Consider the following 19365-nt stretch of genomic DNA (forward strand, 5'->3'; position numbering starts at 1 on the left):
CCCATAAGGACAGGGTTGCAGGATCAGTGAGAGGTGGGATCGCAGTTTACATGAGACTCATCTGGCTGTAGCCCCTCAGGACCAATCAACATTGAGTTTCAGTCCCGCTTCATTGATTTTGTGCAGCACAGTAGGCTAGGCTACGGAGACTGGCATTGTGTGCAGCTTCTGAGGATCCATTGATGATTACATCATCAAGGTAACACTGCACCCCCTTGAGTCCGCTGGAGATTGTCGCCATCATGTTTTATAATACAGCAGGGCCAGAGCTAAGTATCAGCACGGACCTTTGTGCGTAATGAAAGCGGCGAACCCTCTACTCTCTTCGAGTAGCTTCAGTTGGGGATGCGGATTTGAGATCCAGGGTAGCCTAACATGACAGATCCACGTTGTCAGTTGGAAGCCATAGTCTATCTCTGATCTATCCAACTACCCACATAAATAAGTCATCCGATCAATGTTGTGAAATAGTGATTATAACTAGGCTAATGATAATTGTACCCACAATGCCTCGATACATAATCCTAACATTTAGAAAAAGCACCAAAAGAGCTAGGCCTGCTGAACACCTCAATTCTGATTTAGAAAGCAGACCGCCTCCTGTAGAATAGATATATTTTTACAGAGACATCAAGCATCTTTATGTACAAAGCAAAATGTAGGCTACTATGCAATGGGGACATTTGTGGCGAGCGTCCTTGTAGCCTATAGGCCTACATGTGTGACTGATGAACGAACGAACGCACCCACGCACGCACTAACGCTACACGTGTCGATCTGAAGTCCAAATAATAGTAACTATTATAGTAACCAAACCTATATCGTCATGCAAGGCCACCCACATGGCGAGTCCTATGCCAGCAGGGACTACAGTGCCAGCTCTGGAAATAAGGTTATTAAATTCCCTGTAAAAGATAAACCTTCCCTCACAACCTCTACAGCATAACCTAATGTATCACTTGTATTCATATTTGTTAAGCTTAGGCGACAGTAGGCCTAAAGTGCATATAGGCAGAGCAATAGGCCTATTTGATTAAATGCACAGTGTCAAACATTTGTAGGCTGCTTGAAAAATGAGATATTGGGTATTGATTAGTATATTACGCCTAGGCCTACATATTGGGCATTTTTAATCGAAGTTATCTAGGCTACCTCAACCTGCTTTGCACTCGTAATCAAATGTGATTTTCGATAGCCCTATTGATAATTCAGCGAATCAAATCAATGAATGTAATCAAGGGGAGTCCGTGTTGATCACACCATTTTGTCTGCAGTTGCTGAAGGATTGCTATTTCAGCGATATTCTTCCTCCTAACAGTTTTGCGGTGTTTAACATAGCCTTAGTTGTAGCCTATATACATAGGTCTGTCTTGCATGACAACCGTTTGTTTTAGTTCAGGGTAGGCTATTTTTAAGAAGGGGTGAATGGAGGGGGGCGAAAAAGTATAGGCTACTTGGCGCAGCAGTGTTCTCTTTTTTGTGAATGAAAAGCGAAAAGGCGGCCCGTCGTGTGCGGGCATCTGCGCGTGTACGACCTCGGGCGCTCATCTCACCCGTTGGTGCAGGTGGCACTGGACTGGACCCCATTTTAAGATTATGACCTTGGACAAAAAACGAATGGAGCCCGACATCGACGTGGAGGGAGACGATAACAAAGATGCGCGAAATCAGGATTACGTGCTGTCGCCCGATTTGGAGCGAAGTGCAGAGACCTCGTCTCAAATACGAACCGCGGAGGACGCGGACGAAGGTAACTTTCTACACAAGTGTGCCTCTGGATCGGGGAGAACCGCGGCGTCTGTGAAGCCCCCATACTCCTACATTGCTCTCATCACCATGGCCATCCTCCAGAGCCCGAAGAAGCGCCTCACTCTCAGCGAAATATGTGATTTTATCAGTCACCGTTTTTCGTATTACCGAGAAAAGTTCCCGGCGTGGCAAAACTCCATTCGCCATAACTTGTCCCTCAATGACTGCTTTGTCAAAATGCCCCGGGAGCCAGGGAATCCGGGTAAGGGGAACTACTGGACTTTGGACCCAATGTCGTCAGATATGTTCGAAAACGGGAGCTTTCTACGGCGGAGGAAACGCTTCAAGCGCCAGCATTTCCGATTTGGAATGATAAAGGACACCGCGCTTGTGCCCAGCGCAATGCCCGGTTTCCCTTACTACAGAGCGCATGGGATAGGACCGTGTCTCCACGTACCCACTTTGGATATATACCACCAGCTTGGCATCAAAAGTCGATTGAGTTCGGCGACTACTCCTAGCATTGCACCCGTAAGCAGCATTTTGCCTGCGCTCTCATCTCTTTTCTCCAGGACGGCGGATGTTGGCCAAAAGACGCTCCTTCCATCTCAGACTCTCACCTTTGACAATTTCGATACGGCTATGTGCGCTACGATGCCTTCAGCTTCTCTTCCCAGCTCCTCATTCATGTCTCCAGCCTCGCTCCATTCGATGGGACCCCCGCCTCTCCTGAACCTTAATTTGGAGTATCACAAATTGCGTTCTTTCTCCACTTCGAGCTTTGCAAATAAACTCTTGCCACAACCTGGTAATAATGATGATGCGGATCTTTACGCAGTTCGTTAGCTTACCCCGTAAGATGCATCAATTTCACAATTTGATTGAGCTCTGATATAAAGCCTATTGTTTTAGATAAAGTGTTATTTTTATGTAGAATAATAATTTAATATGTAAATTTGAGTACAAGTTTAAAAATACTCGATGGCATGCAGAAATTATAATAGTAAATCTATTGCATCGGACTTTCTTTATTTTCAAATTAACATTTTTTGAATAATTTGACAATAGTGGGCTTATTCTCATGTTGAAACAACACTCAAATGTCTCAATAAAAGGTAATTGAAATGCACTCCAGACTCGTGTTCTAACATTAAGAATTGAACACAAATGTTAAGCCAAATAACAGAAATTAATTTGAGGTTTTATGAATCCATTGAATGAATCCTTTAAATAACAGCCTACAATTATAGCCTACTATTTACTAGGCTATATCAAATACTGTTGAACACCTAACAAGAAATATGGAATTATACCATGCTTGACAGCATGTTGAAAAAAACTAGCTAAAACAGGGATATCTTACTGTTATTATAAGTAGGCTATTTAATGGATGTTAAAAATGAGGGATATCCTACTGATCTTATGGCTTATCCATCTTATGGATGTTCTTTTATCTCTGTTTTTTTTTTAATCGAGCTGCATCACCTTGGCAGCCAATGGAAAATCGTTGCAATGTGATGACATCATTGAATATATTTTATTTCACTCTCTCTGTGTTTGTTTGATTGATTACCACAGCAAGATAAAACAAATGCTTCAAAGCTCTCACAACATTCTCTGTCACGCGCTAACTTATTCATTGTGTGTGTGTGTGTGTGTGTGTTTGTTTGTTTGTGTTCGTGGGTGTGGGTGTTTGTTTGTGGGTGTGTGTGTCTTTGTTTGTGTGTGTGTGCGCGCGCGTGCTCGCGTGTTGAAAGCAGGCATTCCTCAGTCAAAGCAGACCTTCATAAAGGGCTATATTGCAAGTTTGTGTACCCCCAAATAAGTTACATATGACCGTGGCATCGCTTGGGCTGTAATGCTGTTACAAGATGGATGGAACACGTCTGTGGGTCTGGGCATAAAATATTATTTACTGTAATATTGTATAGTCGACTTTAATGTTTTGATGTTTCTGGATCCTTTGAGCAGTTCTATTTGTTATGTCTTGGTCTTCAGCGTACTGGGTACATGGCCACCCTCAATTGCCTAAGAAGCTATTGAAATATAATAGACAGCTTTAGCATTCTCACATTACACACTTATGTGCCTGAAACAGTAATGGATACTGTTCTTCAAAGGATGTTGTGAATAATTTCAATTTGGTTTCTTTTAGGGTTGAAAATGAAACACATATTTGTGTGGACGCTTGTGTGTGTGTGGACGCTTGTGTGTGTGTGTTTGTGTGTTTTTATGCACGCATGTGTGGGTGTCTTGGAGAGAGTGTGTGTCTGTGAGTGTGTACTGTGTGTGCGCGTTTGTGCACGTTTTTAGCCAAGATGAAGTCTGACCATTTTCAGAAGGACTTCCTCTGCCACGTCTCTGATTCACAACACCCTGAATCTTACGCTCATTATGATTGGAAAAGTGACCTACAATACGACAATGCTGAAGCTGTTTATGGTTTCATAACAATGGTATAACTTGGAGTAATTCAATCTTTTTCTTTCTTTTTCAAATCTTCAGTCAATCAATAAACTAAACATCAAACATAGCACATGGTTTACAAAGAATGTTAGGATGAGGATTTCCGTAGGATCCCCATTAGTGGATGCAAAACACCAGCTACTCTTTCTAGTTACACACATAACATAAAACATGACAACACTTACAGACAAAACAACCAACTATGTAACTGGACGCACAGATGAGAACAGCGTTAGCCATGGAGGAGGCTGAGGAGTCTTACGCTGTATAGACAATGCTGAAGCCGTTTTCAAATCTCCCGTCGATCAATAAAATAAACGTCATTCATAGTACATGGCTTACAAAGAATGCTATGCAACTTGATGTACGGATGAGAACAATGTTGGCCATGGAGGTCTTTCCCAGGTTGCCCCTGCTGCCGGGGGTGTGGACGGATCACACAGGACCAGCATATTTGAACGGCCTTTCATGGGTTTACTTTTCCTGGCAGACCACCCATCATATTTCAGTTTTTTCTTCAATTATACCACACACACACACACACACACACACACACACACACACACACACACACACACACACACACACACACACACACACACACACACACATTCTCCCTCCCATGTTTTAAAAGTCTGTGTATCACCCATGTGCCCCATTAAAAGGCGACTGTGAGCCATGTCTCAAAGCTGCCAGGCAGGTTGGTTTATGTGCGTACGCGCGCAGGGGTGGGCGTCGTGACAGAGTGTGTGTATTTGGACAGGGGGGACCCCCCCTGGAGCCGGGCGCGATGACAGTGACATATAACAGGAGAAACCACCCAGAAGGACCATGAGCTCACACTCCAGCCATGTGCCCCGAGAGAGAAAAGAGAGAGTAAGGAGAGAAAGAGAGAGATTGTGGGGTTCCAGGAGATCTAGGATATTGGTGATGGTGCCAGAGAGTGTGTGTGAGAGAGAGAATGAGAGAGAGAGAATGATGCCAGAGAGAGAGAGAGAGAGAGAGAAGGATGCCAGAGAGAGAGAGGAGTTTAGTTGAGGAAAGGGAATAAAGTGTATGGGTGAGATGGAGGGATGTTTCCAAAAAAAGGCAGAGAAAAGGAAAGTGCGGGTGAGTGAAATCATCGTAGCCCAATTCTTAACTCTCAAACAGGTGTGAAAGTCAGACGTGTTTCAGGTGAAGTCAGAGTCAGGAATAGGACCACAACAAAAGCAGGAAGAAGATTACCAAACAGCTTTATTTTCTCTGGCTATGTTTAGTCTCTCTACATGTGGCCAAACCAGAGAGCCAAGGCATGACATCATGACTTCACACTCAGTCAATGCTTAGGTTGACTGAGCACATTTTAAGGTATGTGTGTGTGTGTGTGTGTGTGTGTGTGTGTGTGTGTGTGTGTGTGTGTGTGTGTGTGTGTGTGTGTGTCAGGGAGAGGAAAAGAGAGGGTTTGTGTGTATTCATGTGGTCATGAGTTTGGGTGGGTGGGTGGGTGTTGATCTTTGCAGATGAAAAAACAGCTGTTGCAGATGTGTGTGTGTGTCCATGTTTCTGTGGGTGTGCGTGCGTTTGTCCATACAGTAACGCACACATCATACCACAGTTTCCAGGTCAACAAACAGCACGGACAAAATACTTCTCAGAGGAACGAGGGATCCCACTAGAGGAGAGCAGGGCAGGCCATACAGTAGGCACCAAAAGAGGAGGTTTGATATTATCCAAGCTTACTATGATAAACCTTTTGATTATGTGTGTGTGTATGTGTGGCGGTGTGGAGGTCATTTGGTTCTGATCGTTCCATTTTGATGCCCATACCCTTTTCTCTGGCTCCGGTGTTGGAAAATCCCCTCGTTTCTTTTCCTGGCACCCGTTTCTCTCTGCGCCACCTTGACTTGTGGCATGACCAGGAAGGGAAGGCGAGGGGCGGCGACAAGACTAGGGAGGGGATGACTGTGGTCCCCGCAACGCTCCGGCCCTCCTCTTCAGACCTCCCTCGCCGCCACCACACGAATCTCGCTTAGCCTGCTTTTCTTTCTCCCTTCTCCTACCCTCTCAGCCACTCTCATCCTCTCCTCTTTCCTTGCTCTCTCTCTCTCTCTCTCTCTCTCTCTCTCTCCCCCTCTCTCCCTCCCTCCAAGTCTGCCCTGCGCTACATGCCACCCAGCCGGGGAGCGGCGGATGCCGTTCGTACAGGCCTTTGTTGGTGGTCCCGCGGTGTTTAAGCCACATTTTCTCTCCCCCTCCTCTACTCTGTTCTTTTTTTTTTTATAGCAAACACAAAATTGTTCCTAATTCTCTGCTGCTGGAGGGGGGTAATTTGTGGCTTTGGCAGAGGACGCAAGGCTGTTGATTTGGAAAAGCTGCTCTGGGCTTGTTGTGTTTCCCCCGAGTATGGCCTGAGTGCACTAAAGTATGACTGCAGACGTGGGATATTAAGCCCTTTCATATTTAATTTCGAAAACCAAGCTAATAACTGGTAGAAGAATGGGTGGACATTTTATTTATATAGAGTTTCCCTCCACCCGAATCACTACACCGGCCAGTCCAGCTCCCACAAGAAGATCAGACAGGATTCCACTGATGGCTTAACAGAATGATGTCTGTATCCAATATACTTAGATTTATTTTCCTAATGAATAGTTTTGACAAGGTACCAATAAGTATTTTGTAGTGACAAATTAGTCAAAAGTCTTTCGCTTTTAGTCAGTGTTGAGCGCTAAGTTAAGAATTACAAATGCTATTTAAACTAGAAATGGTGCTCAGAGAGCACAGACCCCGGCCCATGAATGCATTTCATGGCTCTGGGCGTGCGCACATAGGTTTGCTATTGCTGCTTTCGTTAGGTCGAGAGCTTTATGCCAGTCCAAACTCCATGTCTCTGTGACCTTCCCATGTCAAGATATGGCTATTTCAATTCCCCCTATTGACAATGAATGGAGGGAATTTTTCACTCCGCAAGTCCAAAAAATTAATAGAGGTGAATGGCCGGCCATGTTTGGGCAGCTTATGATCCCATGATTCTGATCCGCTCCAAAATTGAATAGATACACACGGCAGTTCCGGAGGTTGGGGACAACACATTTTAATGAATGGAGTTTCTGTACTTTTGGCTACCACAAACCTTTCCACGTTTGATGTGTTCCTGTTGACATATTTAGCTGTTATCGCCATCAACCAACAGCATTATATTCAAAAGTCACTCACCTTGTAAATAAAATATTGCTAGCCAGCTAGCTAAGGCTAACAATAACAGCATCGCATAGCAGTGCGTCACTGCTATCGGTAATGTTAGGGTAACCCTATCGGGGGGAAAAAATATATATATTCTGTGTTCTGTATCTAGCCTACGCTTGAGGATTGGTTGACTAATGTTACCTAATAAATTGCTTTGTTAGGGCGGGGGTTGTCTGCTATGCGACGCTGTTATTGTTAGCTTTAGCTAGCCGGCTAGCAATATTTTCTTTACAAGGCGAGTTACTTTTTTATATTATGCAGTTGGTTGATGGTGATAACCTTTAAATATGTCAACAGGGACACAACAAACATGCAGAAAAGTTTATTCAATCACTAAAAAAGCAAGCGCAGTTCATGTCGGAGCCAAAAGTACAGAAACTCCATTCTTTAAAATGTGTTGTCCCCCACTCGTATCCTACTTCCGGAGTGTGTGTGTCTATCGGTTCTAAATTGGCCCATGCTACACCCCTCTACTGAGTTTCATGAAAAGCGGCCTGGTAGTTTTTGCATAATCCTAGTCCAAAAAATGAGTGGAGGTGAATGGTCGGCCCAGGCATGTTTGGGTGGCTCGTGGACCCGCCGTAGTGATTTGGATCCACTTCAGAATTTAAGGGGGTGTTAGTTGACCTATACTACACCCCTCCACCGAATTTCATGAAAATCAGTTTGGTAGTTTTAGCGTAAACCTGGGCCCTGTACTGCGAAGCAAGTTCAGCATATCCAGGATAAACATTACCACGATGGTGCCTATCAACTCATTAAGTCTACCCAGCTGGTTCAATCTAGTTATGAGTGTGTTTATGGTAAAAGAGGAGGTATTTGCACGAAATGACCAATCACAACCTTAGTATGGGTATTTGGATACAGCCATGCCCAAGCTCCATCCACCACATTTCACACAAGAGGAGCAATATTATAGAAATAGGAACATATCCTCATGAACACAAGTAGGCTATCACTATAATAGGGCCATATATTTTGATGCCGTGTAAAGCAATTGTAGCCTATGCCTACAGTATATCTTATTATTTCAGCAACCCTGTGAGCCTGGCAAGGGATGGTTAAATACAGCAAGTGTAGAGTATAATTTTTTTGATCAGTTTCTGTTTGGAGCAGGTAGTGATGTGATGTCTCTATACAAGAGGGGTTTAGAAGTCAAGATTAAGATTAACAAAAATATTAAGATGGAACAAGTGAAGCTCGAGATGGAGAAGTAGGCTAGCCTATGCAAAGAAGGTATTTCAGTATGTAATTTATTGCCAGGCATGGGTGCTATAACAATTCAACTAAAATGTAGGCTACTTCTCTTTGTTCCTAGAAACAGGAAGCTAGTCTAATAAATCAGCAATACTTGGAAAATGGAATTTAAAAATGTGGTTCTTTGCATCACCCACAGCCTAGCTTATATGAAACTGGCAATAAAACACAAGTGTATAGCTTACCGTCTGCGGGACTGCAAAACGCACACAAGTTCTGGCAAAATATGGTTCAAGAAGCTGACAAAGCCATTCCGCAATCTGTGGGCTATCTTTAATATGATCTTAGAAAAAGCGGATGAGGGATGAAAAGAGGGATGTGTCGGTCTGTAAAAGAACCTCTCACTATTCGCACACAATCATTTTTTAATTCGCACACTGAAGTTCTGGATCAGGTTAGCTCGGCAACATAAGTTACCATGGCGATATAGCACGGTGAAAAGTGATGCACCCTCGTGATACGGATAAACCAGGCTTGAACCTGAAGTTATTGCGCTAACCCCAAAATCCTGTTTCGTTGTACTGGACCCTGGTTTAAAAAATGAATGGAGGTGAATGGCCGGCCGTGTTTGGGCAGCTGGTGGACCCGCCCTTTCATTCGGATCCACTACAAAATTGAATGGGTTCTAAGTTGGACCTTGTTCCACACCTCCACCAGGTGTAGTAGTTTTTGTGTACTCCTGCTAACAAACAAACAAACCAAGAAACAGCTCATGGATCTGCCCTGTGATTCAGACCCACTGCACAAGTGAATGGTTTTTAAGGTTGCCCATTCTACACCCTGCACCGAGTTTCATGAAAATCGATCTGGTAGTTTTTGCGTAATCCTGTTAACAAACAAACAAATTTCACACACGCCACCGAAAATATTACCTTGCCCCGGGCGGAGGTAATGAATAGAATAGGTCCTTCATCTGCCATTGAGTGTCTGTGTTAATATGGAGAACTAATTGATAAAATTGTATTTTTGATTCACTTTTCTTCAAATAAAGTATTTACAATATGGTTTGAATGAGGACGTGAGGAGCATTAAAGAAAAAAATCAACAATTTAGAAGTAACTCTTGGCTCCCAGGCAGGAGGCCTTCAAAAATGAGATCATCAAGTCAAAACACACTGGGTATGTCAATGTACTGTATGAGCATAGATGAAAAACAGGTCTGTTCGTTATATCTACGGTATGAAAGCCTACACACATTCAGAAGGTAGAACATTAGAACGTTTCTTCATCCTCATATAACATTTTTCGATGTAGACGTACTGCACATGGAGATAAATAGCCATTAACTGGTAACTGGTTACCTCAGTTTGTCTTCATACTGTACATCATTCACAATACTAAATAGTTACAGTAGAATTACGCTAAATAAACTACTTATGTAATCTAACATTAGGTTTTTACATTTCACCTATATTGCTTATAGTTGATCTTGAGTGCCATAGCAGGTCGTCTCCTCTATGTCTGGCTTCAGTATACTGTAGCTTTGGATTGAGGTAGGGAGTGAGAGAGAGGGAGTAGGGAGGGAGAGAGAGGGAGTAGGGAGGGAGGGAGAGAGGGAGTAGGGAGGGAAGGAGGGAGAGAGAGGGAGTAGGGAGAGAGGGAGTAGGGAGGGAGGGAGGGAATGAGTGAGAGAGAGGGAGTAGGGAGGGAGAGAGAGAGGGAGTAGGGAGGGAAGGAGAGAGAGAGAGGGAGTAGGGAGGGAGGGAGGGAGAGAGGGAGTAGGGAGGTAGGGAGTGAGAGAGAGGGAGTAGGGTGGGAGGGAGGGAGAGAGTAGGGAGGGAGGAAGGGAGAGAGTAGGGAGGGAGGGAGTCAGAGTAAATGAGAGGGAATTGAAAGAGGGGCTCACAGTGTGCTCCAGGAGCGTTGGGGCTCTGCGTTGCGCCGTGCGTCATCCTGCTGCCCATATAAATATCACAAACATCCCCCTTTCCCCTCCTCCCCTCTCCTTTCTCCTTCCTCCTTCTTGTTGCTCTGCCTCTGGGGCTTGTAAAAACCCCAGGGCTGACAGGTGCTGGAGACCCAAACCAGGAATGAGAGAAAGAGAGAGAGAAAGAGAGAGAGAGGGAGACTAAATTCCAGCAGAGTGCTAAGCATGTAGCCTATCCCAGATATTGCGTATGGCCAATGGCGGCACCTGTGTAGGGATTACGCGAGGTTAAAGCCGATCGCTTTTTACGAAAACAGCCGCGCTGAACGGCCAGCGACTGAATGAACTGCACAGATTATGAATGTACGCTTATTGACAGAGAGGGGGAGAGAGGACGTCAACTGTGTGCCTTTTCGACAGGGCAGAAGAAGCCTCGCTCCGTCAAACTTGGCGTCTGTTGATTGCAACCGCCACGTCCCTGTACCTGAAATACATTTCCTTCAGCCAGGGATAAGGCCAAGCCTGCCAGCCAGACCACATGGAGGGGGGGGGGGGGGGGGAGAGGGGGGCAAGGTCAGTGTCAATGGCAGCTTTGTTATTTTAGAGGACGTGTTCTCCACCTCCTTTCTACCCCCAACCCCCCCCCCTCAACTTCTCTCTCCCCCCTCCTTTCTACACCTCCTTCTTTCATTATCTCTATTCTCCCCCCTCCTCCTCCACCATCATTCTCGTGGGTCCCCCCCCCCCCCCCACGCCCTCCTCCCCCGTCTCCTCGTGGGACCTTCCCTGTGGGCAGATGTGTGGGGTGTGGTGCGGACGGCGGGGAGGTTTTTTCCGGGGTCGTATCGACGGTCCCGCGGGCCGGGTTAGGGAGGACACACAGCCAGGGAGCGAGAGGAGGACCACCCTGCTTGAATTCCCGCTCTCATTGACATGCATAGAGGCACACTCTCTGGTCTCTCTCTCTCTCTCTCTCTCTCTCTCTCTCTCTCTCTCCCTCCCTCTCTCTCTCTCTCTCTCCCTCCCTCTCTCTCTCTCTCTCCCTCCCTCTCTCTCTCCCTCCCTCCCTCTCTCTCTCTCTCTCTCTCTCTCTCCCTCTCTCTCTCTCTCTCTCTCTCTCTCCCTCTCTCTCTCTCTGGTCTCTCTCTTTCCTATGGTCACATTTCAACGCTCATATTTGACATTCCGGTCCTGCAATGGTTAGTCTGTGATTCTCTTCTTATTCATTATTTTGTGATTGAGCATTATGCGGTATTGATGCACATTTAGGACATAGCCTATCGCTTCCATTGCCATTCATCATTATCACCTTGATGTGCTGGGTGAAGGGTATAGGGGTCAGGGCAACAAACAATAACATTGGTATTTTGGCCCAGCTCCGAAGAGGCCGTCTTTTCCAGCCGTTCACCTCCGTCTTGTTTAACATCAGGGCCTCGAAGCTGTCACTGAAGGTCACCGTCAAACACATGTCAGAACCGTGAAGCTCACGGAGGGGAGTCCGTCTGCACTACGTTTCCCATCAAACACAGCCAGCTTGCACCGTTAAAACGATCAAATACCGATCCGGAGCCCATCTGCACAAGCTCAGCGCAGACCTTTGAGATCTAATCCCGCCTCTCCTTGAGTCCAACTCCAAAGACACAGCGGAGGCTTTTAAATGGAGGGCTGTCAGCCGCTGAACAATACGAGAATTGACTTCACAAAACAAAGGAAAATACAACAAGGGAAAGAAAGGCTATGCACATGTGCCGAGAAGTCAGAGTCGGAGTCTTTGAGAAAACAAAAACATGACCCAAGTTGAAAGACATAAAAGCTGAATGTGTAGCCTACCGAGCATGTGGTGACCAGATTCGAGAGCAGATTTCCGATCGTTCAAATGTAGCCTAACCTTTCCTGGTCCTCGCTGAGGGGATAAGACGAAATACGTGGAAAAATCTGTTTCATTTCAGGGTTGTGTGTGTGTGTGCGTGCGTGCGTGCGTGCGTGTATGTGCTTATGTGGGTGCGTAGGCCTACGTGAACTGTTCCAGCTACGACATGATTGACAGCTGAATTCATGGTGATATTGGTGATTCTTGTTTGTTACTGTAGAACTGAGAAATGGCTTCTATCAACTCCATGGTTGTTTCAAATAGTTTTACTTTTTAAAGGATGTATCTATTGAAGTATCTAACCACAATGTCGCCATGTTCGTTTGTGTGAACGAGTGAAGAAATAAGAGACAGAGGAGGACATAAGACACAGAGGAGGAGGTGAATAATTAGGACCCAAATTGAGCCCTCTTAGCTATCAGACGTCTGCCTGTCAAAATGATTACTGTATTAAAACCACTGGCCTGGGACTCTAACCAAAAACGAGATCATACTTGTACCCACCCATCCCTGTCTCCATCCCTTCTCCTCCTCCTCCTCCTCCTTCTTCTCCTCCTCCTTCTCCTCCTCCCAGTGCTCCACATCCCCACCGCAACACAGATAACTATTATTAAATCCCTCCTTTCCTCTCCTCTCCTCTCCTTTTCCCAGGCGGTCCTGTGAGGCCAGGCTCTGTGTGTGTGGTGTGTGTGTGTGTGGTGTGGTGTGTGTGGGGGTGTGTGTGTGTGTGGCGTGTGCGTGCGCGATGTCTCAGGCTTGGCCCAAGCTGTATCCACTCTTTGTAATCGCCGTTCCCATCCATAGACGCCTAGCTTTCAAGGACACACGCTATATATACTTCTTAAAAGTTTGGGGTCCTTATTTTTTTTAAAGAAAAGCACATAAAATAACATTACATTTATCAGAAATACAGTCTAGACATTGTTAATGTGATAAATGACTATTATAGCTGGGCATGGCTGATTTAGCAGTTAAGAAGGGTATTATGCTGTTTTCAAAATGAAAAGATACTGTATTCTGCTCTTCTTTCTGCTTTTAGAAATAATTTAGATTAATTGTGCAGCTGATTTGCTGAATATGTGTGAGTTTTTATGGAAAACATGTAATTGTCTGGGTGACCCCAAACTTTTATATTTATATATAAGACATGCATCTGCCTCGCAAGCATGCAAACACACACACACACGCACACACACCTAAAAAAAAAAAAACACACGTGCACACACACACATCATGTGCTCTGCCTCAATGGAATATATGTGTTTGTGAAAGTGAGTCCTAGGGCCTGAATGGACTCATGGGACACAGATACAATAGATAAGTAGATCGGTCAGTAGGTAGGTAGATAGAGAGAGAGAGAGAGAGAGAGAGAGAGAGAGAGAGAGAGAGAGAGAGATAGATAGATAGATAGATAGATAGATAGATAGATAGATAGATAGATAGATAGATAGATAGATAGATAGATAGATAGATAGATAGATAGATAGATACATTTTGTAGGACTGGAATCATTCACATGCATATTTCCTTCTCCCCATTCTCTTATATGGAACCTTTAAAAGGTAGGTTAATCTCTCCCATCGTGTATTGCTCCTAAAGGGGACGGCAAGATGTGTTTTACAGCTAGATTATACTGCCTGTGCAAAAACAACAGCCGTTAGGCCACCCCGCCAAACACAATAAAGCTAATAGCAGCCTATAAACCAGGAATCAACAAAAATAACCTTTAACAGTGCCAGGTAACACACGCCTCTGGCGCACAGCGCAGCAGTTCGGCGGAGAAGTGGATCAAGTGTGGGGTTAGCGTAATCCACCTATGCTTCCCATTCCATGCTAACTGGTTTAACACTCATATCTTATTATACGAGAAGGGTTATATAACTCGGCTATGAGAAAATTGCCTCCTACGAAGGCCTTCTCATACTATGCTGCAATTACAATCTAATACTCGCTTATGGGACACATCTTTTTCCTGTTAAATTTTATTAATTTGGCTTGAGCTTTCATCCACGGTTTACGAGGCCCAAAAAGCCCCAAGTCGCTCGTGTAAGGCCATGTTGAGTAGGTCCTATAGGTTCAGCCACACACACATGCACACACACAGCACAAACACACACACACACACACACACACACATAGCACACACGCCGCAGGAACACCAAACCCCATTGTAGGCTAATGTGGAAAAGATGAAGGTGAATGTTGATCCGAGGATCAGCCTGGGAACCGGACTGGATATGCAGGGCTTGTGTCTCCGGCATCGCGGAGGCTGTAACAGCTTATAGTGTTCAGACCGGAGCTCACGATCGCTTGTTGTGTAAATACACACGATCGAGTCGTGTCAGTCTAGTTATATTTAGAGGTCTTCTGCTTCGTTTGACTTTGAGGCCTGGTAGGACCCAAGGTTATTTCTTGATGTGCGTGCATGCGTGTGTGAGCTAGTGTGTGTGTGCGTGTGCGTGTGTCAGTCTCCTCCCTCGGCTTCATCACTGCCCTTGGACCCACATCCATCCTGACAGCCTCTCTCTCTCTCTCGTTATCACGTCTTTGTCCTCACGCTAGTTAACCCTGAGTGTTTTGACAGGTGGTCTTCCTATATACCACACACACTTGTGGAGTGAAGATGAGAGAGAGAGAGAGAGAGAGAGAGAGAGTGAGAGAGAGGGGTGGGGGGGGGGGGTGAGAGGCACAATGTCCAGTTGTATCCTTCTTCTCCAGTCAGCACCAGTTGGCGTTTAGCACCATGACCAAATCCCCGGCCCTCCATTCCCTTCTTCTCTCACTATTTCTATTCCATAAACCTCAGTCGGCCTGTTCCACATCTGGGAGGCAGATGTCTATCTTTCTCTCTCTCTCTCATTCACTTCACTCTACTGTTTCTCTCTTCCTCTCCTTTCTTTTCCTTGTTCCCTCCATCTCGTTCTCCTTCTCTCTCTCTTTTTCTCTCTGTCTCTCTCTCTCTCTCTCTCTCTCTCTCTCTCTTTGTCTGTCTCACTCTGCACTTCTACTCGTTTTTTGTTTTTTTTCGCGAGCGCAGGCACCGCGCTAATCCTCTCTCTTCCACCTGGCCTGGACCACCCACACTCCGAGCGGCCCACCAGCAGAGCGCCTCTCACACGGAGGGAGTACCAGGACAGCACCACCGCGTGGACAAGATGGGAACTACACCATTAGTGGAGTTCCCCCAAGAGGAACTGGGGCACCACGCTTATTTTTACACGGAAACCAATGGAACCTTTACAAAAGCGCTGATTCTGAGGTTGATTATCGAACGCGCCTCAACTATGCTAAAATTCTTTCAAGTGCTTGATTTATTTGTCCAAGGTCTTTTCAGCACAGAGAGGGCATGAGAGAAATGTTGAGTAAAGTGATGAAAAAAAGACAAATCGTGTATGTTTATTACCCTCATGAAAGGATATGAAAATGAGAGATTCCTGGACTAGTCTGTCATTCTACAAACACATTTCCACAACCTTCATATGTCCCTCTATCAGGAATCATGCTATTGAACTACCAATGTTTCAGAAAACCTTTGCCATACAGGATTTGATAGAGACAGAGTACTGGCCTCTGTCTCCTCCTAGTGGTCAGCTGCAACAAAGTACTGTAACTCAAAGCACAGTTTACCTAGTTGTACTATATATTATGAATAAACATAAACAGCACCCAGGCAAGTACTAGGAAAGTACAAGTACCACAAAACAATTCAAGCCTATTAACGCAAGACACTAACCACCACGACCACCACAAACCTTCTCTTAGCTCTGTCCCGTATCGCCATAATAGACAACGATGGGAGCGTTTCACTCAAGGGAAACAACTTATTTGGAAAAGAAGGAGGCGGGTGAAAGTGGAAAAATGATGCGGTGTTTCCTATTTTGCAGGATGGGGGTTGACAAACATGGCCCCCGACGCTGTCACGCCGCTGTTAGCCGAGCCGGAGGAGCCCAGGAGTGGAATTTGGATGTGGACCATGCTGATGATGGGGAATAGGAGAGGGGGAAAGAGATACTCTGTTGTTGTTATACGCCATGTTGCTGTGACCCTGCGTCACACACACACACACACACACACATAGCCAGTTCCAAGTTCAAGTTTATTTCAATGTCATTGCACGAGCACAGCGAAGTTGAATGGCAATACTTAGTGCTTTTACATGGAGCAAACATTATAATACATATACTAACACATGACAGACAGTATAATACATATAACATAGAAACACACGTCCGCACACACACACACACACACACACACACACACACACACACACACAACTCATATCCAGACACACACACACATGCACGCTCACACATGCACACGGCCATCTACGCCACACAAACATGTGCACACACACACACATAGCCAGCTACAAACACACACACACACACACACACACACACACACACACACACACACACACACACACACACACACACACACATAGCCAGCCACAAACACACACACACACACACACACACACACACAGCCAGCCACAAACGCCATACACACACACATGCATAGCTAGCAACAAACACACACACACATAGCCAAACACATACACACACAGACACATACATACACACCTGCACACACACAGATGCACACCCATTGTCATCTCATGTCTCTCTGGGAAATATCTGTGGCGGCACGGTTGATGCAGGAAGTGGACAAGGCACTGTTTAAAAAAAAACAAAAAAAAGCCTTCACTCGTAAAAGCCCGCACGTCATACCACAGGGTCGATGAGTCATGGGGGTCGGAGGTCATGTGGGAGTTAGTCAGGAGAGAGACACATAGGCACAGATCAGCTGACTAGTAGGAAAGGTAGGCGAATAGGGCATAGGAGACTGGCATACTAATGAACATCCCGCTACAGTAGCTGCAAATGGAGCCTGTTGTATGCTATCTGGAGCGGATGCTTTGTAGGTTTGGATGAAGGCCTCATACTTTATAACCGTGTGGCCTTCATCCCGAATAACAAGGTCGCTTTTCTGACTTAGAACTTCACGTTGGTTTCATTATTTACTGTATTTCATAGTCTGTGGATAGTATGTAGTGTACAATGTGCTCTGTCGAGGAAACTATTAAATAATGTAGTGTAATTAGCCATTTTAATGGTCCAAATAGCTCTTCCCCCCAGATGGTCGAGTCACTTAGTCACCACTGTATAACGAGGCAGGAGATAATAAAAGCCGCCCCCCACCTCCCCGCCATCCCTCCCCGTCCGCCCCTCTCCACCAATCGGAAACGGCGGGGTCCTAGATGTTGAGAATTCCACGGCGCGTGTTTGTACGCCCGTGCATGTGTGTGTGTGTGATGAGTGTTGGTTGCCGTGCCCCTCGCACCTGCGACCATGGCAGATATATCCTGTTTGGATAGGGACCGAAGGCCTCAACAACCCCCCCCCCCCACACACACACACACACACACTCCTCCCACACTCCCCTTTACACCCACATCTCTCCCCCTCCCCCTCCCCCTCTCCCCTGCCGAACCAGGAAGCGTGCGCCGGAAACAGCTGTCCCCAGCGTCCCGGCCGCTCGCCCTCGGCCAGGTGCATCCTGGGAACGGCGCAGCGGTGAATGCGAGCGTCGACGTTGGCCGGCGTTCCTCTCTGGGGCACTGTAACAGCAGGCCGGGTCACCTCTGGACGGAGGTATGGACCGCCATCACAGCCACGGACTGGATCTGATCGTTCTGCTGACGAGGCTGTATATAGTCAATTTTGGGATTCCAGAGAGATGAATAGACTTGTTTAGAAACTAAACGCTGACGTTGCACAGAAGGGGTAACCATTAATCATACAAGTGAGAATAATTTACAAATATAAGAAATTTGAGCTATAGTTCCTCGTCGTCTAGTTAATACAGCACACATCCTTGGTGTTACGTGTTTCGTCCAACGTGTTTCGTTGTCACAAAAATAGTGACACTAAACTGTCAGTGTATCAGCTTGAATAGTCTCGCTGTGCCAGACTTTCGACTGACTCGTCTACAGTATGAACTAATCTGCTGTGCTACCTCAGAGACTAGACTAGACCTAGACAGTGCAAATATGGTGAGCGCTTAAAGCGCTTGACACACTACATTACTATAATCACTGAAACTCAAGTGGCCCTAATCGAAATGAAACTCCAAATTGCAGTGTACTTAGAGATTAACCAGCCGCCCTTATCCTTATCTCTCTCCATCTCCTCTCAAAGTAATTAACACAACAATTTTTCACAGCTCTCAATTCCCTTGGATTGTAGGTGTACTGTACTGTAGCTACATTTTTCTGTCTAGGTTTTTCAGTTGGAAATTCAACATTTAGGACCCGGGGGGAGGGGGGGGGGCTTGTATGTCTTTATTCGCTGGTACATTCCTACATTTCACCCATCCAAGCTGTCCTTCATTCCGCCATCGTTCATGTTTAAGTCCCAAGTGCTCAGTCCAGGTCCTGGTCAGGGATCGGACTGAAGACCATCTCTTCTGCATGTTTTTCATTTTGGGTTCTTTTGGGAGGAACCCCTTGTGAACAAGGGGAGAACATGCAAACAGAAAGACCCGGAGACCTTCTTACTGTACAGCAATAGTACAAGGTACTACGCCACACGTGAGCAATTTTGGGGTTCAGTGTCTTGCTCAAGGGCATTTCGGCACAATGACCTTGCAATCCCCAGCCGACCGCTCTACCTCCCGAGCTACGTGCCTCCCCTGGAATTTGTCTGTGTGCGTGCGTGCGTGTGTGTGAGAGAGAGAGAAATTCTGGCACCAAAATGGCCTCCCTTTGCATATCCTTCGTAACAACTGTATGCATCATTTTCTGTTTGTTTGAAGCTGTTTGGCCGTACTCCAAGACCACCGGGAATAAATACACAACCCCGTCTCCAGCGCCAGCGTCGGTCGGAGCGGAGGAGAAGAGCTGGTGTGTCTGACCTGGCCGGCGG

At 45.8% G+C, this 19365-nt stretch overlaps 1 protein-coding gene across 1 annotated transcript; it reads left to right on the plus strand.

The window, feature by feature from the left end:
• Window positions 1–1596: 1596 nt before the first annotated feature.
• LOC311311664 (forkhead box protein D1-like) lies at window positions 1597–18129 on the plus strand (the record flags this gene model as incomplete). The annotated part of the gene is made up of 3 exons (XM_084441411.1): window positions 1597–2393; window positions 11363–11376; window positions 17936–18129. The coding sequence occupies 3 exons, from the start codon at window positions 1597–1599 to the stop codon at window positions 18127–18129; spliced, it is 1005 nt and encodes a 334-aa protein (XP_084297537.1).
• Between the last annotated feature and the right edge of the window lie 1236 nt (window positions 18130–19365).

Source organism: Borostomias antarcticus (genome assembly GCF_949987555.1).
Source record: "Borostomias antarcticus genome assembly, chromosome: 7".
NCBI lineage: Eukaryota > Metazoa > Chordata > Actinopteri > Stomiiformes > Stomiidae > Borostomias > Borostomias antarcticus.